This window comes from Melitaea cinxia, chromosome 9, assembly GCF_905220565.1.
Source record: "Melitaea cinxia chromosome 9, ilMelCinx1.1, whole genome shotgun sequence".
Taxonomy (NCBI): domain Eukaryota; kingdom Metazoa; phylum Arthropoda; class Insecta; order Lepidoptera; family Nymphalidae; genus Melitaea; species Melitaea cinxia.
The window spans coordinates 544,982-555,632 of record NC_059402.1 but is presented as its reverse complement, the minus strand read 5'-3'; the positions used below and the strand labels follow the sequence as shown (position 1 = coordinate 555,632).

Sequence of the window (10,651 nt, the reverse complement as noted above, 5' to 3'; positions counted from 1 at the left end):
TTAGATGCATTCTAAGGTGTTTTATCTAAGCTTTTTGGTTAAATGAAATCTCTCTTTGTGAAATCTGGTCACACTGATTAGACGGGCAAAAATTTCGGGTAACACTGGGCCTTGGCAATTTTCATGTACTCTGTGGCTATTTTGTTAATTTGTTTGGCCTTTGGTTTGGCCAGTAAAATTAGTTACATACTCTGATTAATTATCAAAAATTTATTTCTTTCGTTTTGTTTCGTGTTTTGATATTAAAAGAAGTGAAAAGAGTTCTGAAAGTACTAAAAATGTACAACAAATGTAAGTGTTAAAAATAGCTACTAGGCGGTCTGCGCCATTCTGCTGCATACAAACAATATTTATCATACTTAAGGGTTTTTATGCATATTTTACGTTATTTTTCTTATTTTTCTCAGATAATAGTCGCTACTCAGGTCGCTATAACAACCCGGGACGCTTCGTATCACCTGGGGAGGTGAGCAAATTACTGATATTAGTGATTATTTCTTCAATATTATATTGATAATAATGAACCATGTGTTACTACAGAGATATGACGAGCCTCTAGATACCTCTGGCGCTGGCCTTAAAGTCGTCAGCCGCTCACTAAATGGGCCAAGCTTGTATTTGTCCTTAAGCAAATATGGTATGAGATGATACATTTTTTTGATTTACATTTCGTATTATATTTCGCTCCCACCAACGGCATTGCTTACAAATATTATTTATTCGAGATTTTTAAGTACAGCCTGTGGTGTGTATGGACTAGGTGTAAGCCTCTTAGTGGGCGGCTCAAGGCTGAGAAGTCATTATGGTCACGAAACAGTGGTTTCGTGCACATACCGGGTTCTCTAGACTTAGTTAGTCAGTAAGCTGCCCCGGGTTCCTAGTATGTGATGGCCTTCTGGAATTGTAACAAATGTTGATACTAAAAGAAATGCTAGGTCTCAAATATGAAATGTATGATGGGACAATTTCAGTTGGTCGAGATCATGATAGGAATGTCGTGGAACAAGGTTAATGTGCGCTCATTTTCATATTATTGATGTATGAATGTATGTGCGTGTGTGTGTGTATGGATGAGTTTGTATGTGAATGGATGCACATAACCAACACAGCTAACTGATGCCAGCTGTCGGGAGGAAGGCCAAACTACAACAATGGCAACATGGGACCACCGCGGCAGTGTCCACCGGTTCATTTTGATCAGTCTGTAAGTAGCTTTGTTATATATTTCAGTATTTAACATGAAAGAAATTATTTTCAAATATTTTTGATTTAAACATTAAAATAGTTTTAAAATGTGATAACTAGGTAAAAACTTTAGATATGAAATTGAAAGCGATAACACATTTACCTTTATAAGACCTTAATAGCACTCTTAAAGAGATAATTGTGTTTACTCACAAACAAAAAAAAAACAGACTTCAATTACATTGACAAGCAATACAACATAAGTAGACAGAAAAAAAAAATAACAAACGCACTAGTGGTCTAATTTTCGAGGGTTTTCCTCGATTTCTCTGGGATTCCATTATCAGATCCAGGTTCCCTTATCATGGTACCACACTTGGGATATGTCTTTTCCAAAAAAAAAGAAGTATCAAAATCGGTTCATAAACGATGAAGTTATCCCCGAACATACATAATATATATTTACGGTCGAATTGAGTAACCTTCCCCTTTTTTGAAGTCGGTTAAAAAAAGAGATAGCATCTCAGTATTTCAAAGTAAAAAGAACGTATTTGTAAAAAAATTTTTTTTTTTAATTGTATGGATTCCATGGTTATATAAATAAAATAATAATGATGTTTTTAAATGTTTTCCCCTCATACCAGCAACCACCAAATCAGACCTTCAACGAACCTATACCAGAGGCATCACATCCACCTCTGGAGATGGTAAGGACATTAATATTATCTATATAAATATTGTAAAGATTGTGTATGACTAACCCTAAGTTTGTAGTGCTTTCTGTTCCATAGGTTGTAGGTTCAATATCCACCTGAGTTTGGGCATAATATTTGTATTTATATAATTTATTTATTTATACTTTATTCTACACCACAACTTAATTTTTAACATTAAACAGGCTTAAAGACAGTTACAGACTGTGAAGTACAATGAGCAGACTTATGGCTATTTAGCCAATTTTTCCAGACAAACCAACTTAAGAAACGATAAATTTAAATAGAAGCTCGCGATAGGGTATGTGGTGCAGTTATATGATAAACTTACATGCTAATATATACATAATATACAAATACTTATACAGAATACATATATAAATGCATACATACATATTACATTACACCATACATATATACATACTACACCTTATTATAAATTAGTAAATAAAAAAAAATAATTATTATTATTATACAAGTCTGATAAACTCTCAGTGAAAGACATATATGTATATTACTGTCACAAAAAAATGGCTATTTTTTCTTTTAAGGATACTGTGAAAATATCATTCATGTTGATAAAAAAAAGATTATTGTGAAAGTTTGAGCCCTTGATAGTAATATTAAAGGCTGTATCATTACGACTTAAGGTTTTTTTAAAAATTATCGCATTTTTTTACACAAAACTCGTCAGTTATCAATTTGAAAAGTTTGCGTGATATTCTTAAAGGAAATTAAATTTCCTAGAAAAAAGCTTTCTTAATAAATTAATGTAAAACAAGCCGTTTGCTCGTGCCTTAAACATTGATTTATTTTTTCAATTTTGCGTTTCGATTTTGGATTTTTGTAACTACCAGAAATAGTAGCGTAGTAGTAGCGAGCTTAACTCGCACCCAGGGCACAATACCTTTTTAGCGCCCCCCCATTCCAAAACCATATAATATATATTATATTATATATGTAAAATATACTCGTAAATTAATAAATAAATAAAGTCATAAGCTTACTGAATAATAGAAAAACCGACAACACATTACCATAGGAACAGATGACCGTATGTGTATGTGTATGAGATAAAAGATAAAAAGAGGAATAATTTTGTATTTTTAAATGTTTCCTATGATAATACTCTTTTTAGTCTGTATAATACGCAATATATATAATGGCAGTAAAGAATATAGCCACGCCCTTTCTTCCTGTGGGTGTCATAAGAGGCGACTAAGGCATAGCACAGTTCCACTACCACCTTGGAACTGTTAAAGCCGACCGATGGCGGAATAACCATCCAACTGCTGGCTTTTAAATACACAAGACAAAGACAGGCAGCAGCGTCTTTGGTGCGACAAAGCTAGCCCTGCGTTCACCAACCCGCCTGCCCAGCGTGGTGACTATGGGCAAAACACATGAGTTCACGTTATTTATGGTGCGAACTTGGAGAGGTCTATGTCCAGCAGTGGACTGCGATAGGCCGAAGTGATGATATGATATATAACTGCAAAATATACATTCCGAATCGTTAGTAGCTTCACTTTTAAAAAGAGTAATCACTTAAAATTTTAAATTGGAAAATGACGATTCGAATGTTACTTTTAAATTCAATTTGAATAAAGTTAGTTAATATTACTAAAACTGGAAATATAATTTTTTTTCCTTTCCGTTTGAAGTAAAAAATTCCCTTATTTATTAAAGCAGAACTAATTTAGTTCAAAAAGTCCTACTACTACTAACAACGAACTAAATTTGATGAGATTTTTATTTTTAAATTTTAACGACATTTAAGCACTGCAGTTTACATATATGTAGTTGTGTTGTCTAAGCTTGTGTTGTGTTTGTGCAATTATGGTCATTATTATTTTAGAAACAGCAAGATGACGATATGAAGACCGAGACGATGGACGTAACAACAGAAGATTCCTCTGCCCGCCCACCATGGATGAAGTCTAAGCTGCAAGGCGGTGAGTTCACCACTTGGAACTTTTTTTAACCATTATAATTTCACTTGATGTAATTTTGCATTTCATTGTAAGTTATGGTCTTAAATGTCATTATTAAAATAATTGGAAACTTTTAGGTTAAATTAATATTGATTAAAATTTTATCTAAAAAGTAGCATCCCTTTAAATAACAATTAAAATAACTATATTTGGTTTCGGAATTCACTTATTATTTATAAGAAATCAGATAAAATAATCTGTGATATTTAATGTAATTATTTATTATTTATTTATTTACTTATTTACAGAAAAAAAAAGATACAATTTGTGTGATAAATAGTGCAGCAAAAACAATGAACAGTTTAACAGTGCACTGTGTAAATCAAGTATCTCTATTATTATATCTAAATTATAATAAGCTTAACTGAGGTTACTGAGGCTAGGGGTACATAGCAGGAAATTTCGTGCACTAAATATGGAGCTACCCGACTGGGGTAGTGCCTCGACCTTACAAGATCACAGCTAAATAATATTGTTTTTAAGCAGTGTTGTGTTGTTTTTCGTGAGTAAGGTGACCAAAGCTCTTGGGTATAGGGGATAGGGTCGCCAACCCGCTTGCGTTGTTTCTGGTGTTGCAAATGTCTATTAAGCTACGGTAATTGCTTACCATCAGATGAGCCGTACTCTTCTTTGTCGACCAAGTAATGTAAAAAAATATGTTATTGTTTTGATTGATTCACAGCCTTTAACATCCCACTGCTGGGCCTAGGTCTCTTTCCCAATGTAGGAGGAGGGTCGAATCCTAATCTGCCACATTGCTCCACTGTAGATTATGTAGATGTTTCAGATATCGGAGACGGATATAAGTTAGTTAATGACATCAATATTAAACAATGCCTGTTGTTGTATTTCCCAGTTCGTAAGATCTCGAACAAGGAGAGGCGACGTCGCCAGAATGAGACCCTGCGACGTCTGCTCACGCCCAAGAACGCGCTGATGGTGCTCAACGAGATCATGCCGGGAGAGCAGGTGGCCAGCGTGAGTACACCCCCACCGCACCACTACACCCCCACCGCACCACTACACCCCCACCGCACTACTACACCCCCACCGCACCACTACACCCCCACCGCACCACTACACCCCCACCGCACCACTACACCCCCACCGCACCACTACACCCCCACTAACACTACTTTGTATAAATAGTGAAATATGAATATTAAAAATTCTGTGAATATGTCCAAGAAGCAGTTCAAGGTGGAGCCGGTGGTAAACACTGGTCAGTTCTACCAGCCCAACGCACACTGCTTCCGCGCGGACCTCACGCTACACGGGCAGAACTACAAGGGGTTTGGTAATTATTACATTTTATATAAAATGATACTGCCTTATATATATTTTAAAGATTTTATTTTTGTTAGACACACTTTGTTTTAAAAATTATGAATACAGAATAATTGTTTGCTTCAATTACATCGATAAGTAATACAACGTAAGTAGAAGAAAAAAATTAACAAACGTCAAAAAATTAAAAATCATCAAAAAATTAAAAATCATCAAAATCGGTACACCCAGTGAAAAGTTATGCGGATTTTCGAGTTTCCCTCGATTTCTCTGGGATTCCATCATCAGATCCCGGTTTCCTTATCATGGTACCAAACTAGGGATATCTCCTTTCCAACAAAAAAAAAAAAAAAAGAATTATCAAAATCATAAACGACGTGTCTCTGTAATCAGTTAAGCGTGTGCGTGTCTAATGTTCCACTGTGTGTCCAGGGGAGAACAAGCTGATGGCCCGCAACGCGGCGGCGGAGCAGGCCATCCGCGACCTCATGCTGGCGCGCATGGCGGGCCTGCTGCGGCCGGCCGACCCGCCGGGTGCGTCTGGAGCAGTTCTACTGGGTGTTGTGTGCTGGGTGGCTGCGGCAGCAGGGGATACAGCCACCCCTCTGTCCCCGTGGGTGTCGTGAGAGGCGACTGAGGGATAGCACAGCTCCCCACCTTGGAACTTGACAGACGACCGATGGCGGGATAGCCGTCTGGCTGGCTTTGAAATACACAGGCCGAAGACGGGCAGCAGCGTCTTCGGTGCGACGAAGCCAGCCCTGCGGTCAGCGACCCGCCTGCCCAGCGTGGTGACTATGGGCAACATACGAGTTCATGCCATTTTTGACGTGAACTTGTGGAGGCCTATGTCTAGCTGTGGTCTGTGATAGGCGGAAGTGATGATATTTGTAAATGGAAGTAACTGCTCCGGTGTAGTGGTGCGAGTAGTCGCCTAACAACACCAATTACTGCTTGGGGTAGATATTTGTAACTCCGTTTCCGGTTTGAATGTCTGGTCTTGTGGGTCGTTCCACCATGCCTCGGAGAGCTCTCATCCCCTGTTGTTATCATAAATACCTGGTAGCGATCTTGATATAGTAGGAAATATTATATCCGACAACCCACATTGGAGCAGCGTGGTGAATTAAGCTCTGATCCTTCTCCTACACGGGGAAAGAGACAGTCCAGCAGTGGGATGTTACTAGCTGAATTGTAATCGTTAATAATTTAGTAAAAGCTGATAATTTTTTAAATTGATTTATGATTATTTATACTTAATTTTTAAAATTTTACTCTATAAAAGGAGTTCAGTAATGTTTGTCTTACACACACAGAAGAAATATATATTACGATATATATTTATTTTATCTCGTAACAATGCAGGTGAAGCAATGCAGGAAGGTGAAAATGAGGAGACTGACGAGGCCCTGCCTATGATCCAGCTGGCGTCGTATGCTCTGCACAAGCTCTTCACTGAGTGGGAGTGTGAGGGACACAAGGTGCCTCAACTGAGACCGCCCAGTAGCTCCGTGAGTTCTAAACTGTGTTATTTAAAATAATAGTTTGAATAAAACTTGGCTTAACCAGCTAAGTACATCAAACGTTACAGAAGATCACAGCTAAATAACAAGTTAGAGATCTTGGGTAGGGTCGGCGACACACTGGCAATGATCCTGGTGTTGCAAGCGTATATAAGAGGACATTAGTTATGTTTATTCACTAACAGATTCTCGATTCGAGACTTCGTCGATTCTTCACTTCGAAGATTCCGCAATGCTTGAAAACAAAAGTCTTCGAACAATGCGTCCTGCCTGTGTTAACATACGCAGCCGAGACGTGGACACTGACGAAGGGACTGGTCCACAAGTTTAGGGTCGCTCAACGTGCAATGGAACGGGCTATGCTTGGGGTTTCTCTTAAAGATAGGATTAGAAATGAGACTATCCGCGAGAGAACGAAAGTAACCGACGTAGCCTACAGAATTAGCGAGTTGAAGTGGCAGTGGGCTGCTCATTTGTGTCGCAGCACCGATGGCCGTTGGAGTAGACGGGTCCTAGAGTAGAGACCACGTCTTGGCAAACGCAGTGTGGGATGTCCTCCGGCCCGTTGGATCGACGATCTACGTAAGATTGCCGGTGTCGGCTGGATGAGGATTGCGGAAGACCGGGATGTCTGGCGCGAACTTGGGGAGGCCTATGTCCAGCAGTGGACTGCGATAGGCTGAAGTGATGATGATGATGATGAGTGACTAACAGATAGCCTGCAGGTGGAAGCAATTGTTCTTGCCACAGTTAAATAATAAGTTTCAAGTAATTTTGATAATTGTTCTTATGATAAGGTGACCAGTAGAAGTAAGAATTAATTATTTAAACATTGCTTTATTATAATGAGGCCGAGTGAAGAGTGAATATAATATTTTTATTTATTTATTTATTTTTTCTTCTGGTTTTTATCATGCAATCGGCTGGTAGGCCATGAGCAGATGCGGTGTCGGTCCATCATGTGTAGGGTGCAACTCCCATCGAAGTTCAGCCCTCTAGTATGCTACAGTTAATCAGGTTGACCAGCCGTCTTCATCGTCAAATATGTCCCGTCGCTTTTTCAGACGGCGAATATAATATTAAGGAAATTATATGGAATGCAGTCATACGTCACATTTGAGTATATAAGGGGAAGCTTGAAAGTAGCACCTGTGACAGAGAAAATGAGGAGCAATAGGTTAGCGTGGTGTGGGCATGTAATGAGGAGGGATGACCGCTATGTCGGTAAAAGAATGTTAGGGATGAATGTCGAAGGACGAAGAACGATCGGCAGACCGAAAAAGCGATGGATGGATTGTGTGAGTGAGGATATGAGAAAGAAAGGAGTAAGCACTGAAGTGACGAATAATAGAGAGGAATGGAAGAGGAAAACATGTCGTGCCGACCCTACATAAGTGGGATAAGGGCAGGAAGATGATGACGCCACATTGACTCCATGAATGTTTCAGATATCGGAGACGGCATCGGAGGCCGGCAGCGTGGCCGGTGGCGCGGCCAAGAGCAAAGTGAAAAGCCTGCCGGAGGCCGCGGCGCGCATGCACCCGTGCACGCTGCTCACGTACATGCGGCCGCAGCTGGAGTACCGCGAGCTGGCCGCCAGCGGCGCGCCGCCCGCCACGCTCTTCACCCTGGCCGTCGACGTGGACGGCCGCACCTACGTCGGCAAAGGTGGGCGAGGACCGACCGGGCCGGGGCTCCGCAGGAATGCTCCTGCTCAAAATGTGGAGCGCTCGACTGGAACGGACTTTGACCTTGCACGAGATCACAGCTAGATAATACTGTTTTCAAACAGTGTTGCGTTTATGTGGTGAGTAAGGTGACCAGAGCTCCAGGTGGGCCGCGGGAATGCTCCTGCTCGAAATGTGGAGCAGCTCGACTGGGGGACACCTTGACCTTGCAGAAGATCACAGCTAAATAATACTGCTCTCAAGCAGTGTTGTGTTCCTGTTGGTGAGTAAGGTGACCAGAGCTCCTGGGGGGGTTGGGGATTGGGTCGGCAACGCGCTTCTGTGGGCAAAGGTGGGCCGGGCTCCGTAGGAATGCTCCTGCTCAAAATATGGAACGCTCGACTGGGGTCGGACCTTGACCTTGCAGAAGATCACAGCTAGATAATACTGCTTTCAAGCAGTATTGCCTACGTGGGCAAAGGTGGACTGCGAAAATGCTCCTGCTCAAAATGTGGAGCGCTTGACTGGAACGGACTTTGACCTTGCAGAAGATCATAGCTAAATAATACTGCCTTCAAACAGTGTCGAGTTTCTGTGGTGAGTAAGGTGACCAGAGCTCCTGATGGAATTAGGTTGGCAACGCGCTGCAGATGTTTCTAGTGTTACAGACGAATGCTCCTGCTCAAAATGTGGAGCGCTCGACTGGGGTCGGACCTTGACCTTGCAGAAGATCACGACTAGATAATCATCATTAGAGCCTATACAGTCCACTGCTGGACATAGGCCTCCACAAGTTTACGCCAAAAATGCGTGAACTCATGTGTTTTGCCCATAGTCACCACGCCGGGCAGGCGGGTCGGTGACCGCAGTACTGGCTTTGTCGCACCGAAGACGCTGCTGCCCGTCTTCGGCCTGTGTATTTCAAAACCAGCAGTTGGATGGTTATCCCGCCATCGGTCGGCTTCTTAAGTTCCAAGGTGGTCGTAGAACCTTGTTATCCCTTAGTCGCCTCTTACGACATCCACGGGAAGAGAGGGGCTGGCTAAATTCTTGAGTGCCGTAGCCACACAGCTAGATAATACTGCCTTCAAACAGTGTTGCGTTTATGTGGTTAGTAAGGTGACCAGAGCTCCTGAGGGAATTGGGGATAAGGTCGGCAACGCGCTGCAGATGTTTCTATATTGCAGACGTCTATAAGCTAAGATAATCGCTTGCCATCAGGTGTTACCTAGTGGGACACCTCGACCTTACAGAGGATCACAGCTAAATAATACTGTTTTAAAGCAGTGTTGCGTTCCTGTGGTGAGTAAGGTGACCAGAGCTCCTGATGGGATTGGGGATAGGGTTGACAACGCGTTTGCGATGTTTTTAGTATTGCAGACGTCTATAAGCTACGATAATTGCTAATCATCAAGTGAGCCATATGCTTGTTTGCTGATCTAGTTATATATAAAAAAAAGATTTATTCGATATGATGATTTATTCGATATATATGATGAAATGCTTTTTTAATATCTATATTTTTATAAACGAGGCCTGATGGCCTTGAGGTTGATGTTTTAATTTTAATAAATAAAATAATTAATTGTTTTTAAATAATCTGATCAAAAATTAGCTGGAACTGACTAAACAACTCTCATTAGTGTTTTTATGTAACAGATATTGTGTGCGCATATTTATATCCCTCTTACACACATTACACTAATAAGAATACATTTTTATTAAATTTCAGCGGCCAACAAGAAAGAGGCCAGGAAGGCAGCGGCCAAAGCGGCCTGCGAGACCATATTTAATATTCAGTTTGAAAACTGAAGTATCTATTACAAGCAATTATGTATAATATTTTAATTAATAGTTTTAAGGTAGCCAGATGGATGAGAGAATTTGAATATCAGGGAAATTGCAAGAGTAGAATTTTAATTTAATGCTTTTTTAACCAACTGTTTATTTAGAAAACAACAACACAAACTATTGCGGACTTAAATGACTAACGTCTTTTTATTGTTCTGAGAATTTTGTATATTTTCATTATTTGATGTGTATGACAAACAATATGAATAAATATGTTTAACCAATACAATGTACAAACAGTAGAACATTTGTGGTCACAACTTCAAATCAAAACCATCAGCACAGGAATCCTACCCTTCAGGGGTCGTTACTCATCCATCTGAACTAAAGCTAGACATTAGAAATACAATATTTTAAACTATAATTTAGTTGTAAGTTTTAATTCTACTGAAGAGAATGTTAGATGCTCTGTTTCTTGCCTACGTTGGTAG

At 40.2% G+C, this 10,651-nt stretch overlaps 1 protein-coding gene across 1 annotated transcript; it reads left to right on the top strand.

The window, feature by feature from the left end:
- The first annotated feature begins 278 nt into the window (after positions 1 to 278).
- LOC123656525 lies at positions 279 to 10,181 on the top strand. Its single transcript, XM_045592195.1, has 10 exons — positions 279 to 291; positions 408 to 466; positions 1,806 to 1,892; positions 3,757 to 3,853; positions 4,749 to 4,870; positions 5,084 to 5,189; positions 5,612 to 5,727; positions 6,559 to 6,690; positions 8,151 to 8,370; positions 10,102 to 10,181. The coding sequence occupies exons 1-10, from the start codon at positions 279 to 281 to the stop codon at positions 10,179 to 10,181; spliced, it is 1,032 nt and encodes a 343-aa protein (XP_045448151.1).
- The last annotated feature ends 470 nt before the right edge of the window (positions 10,182 to 10,651 follow it).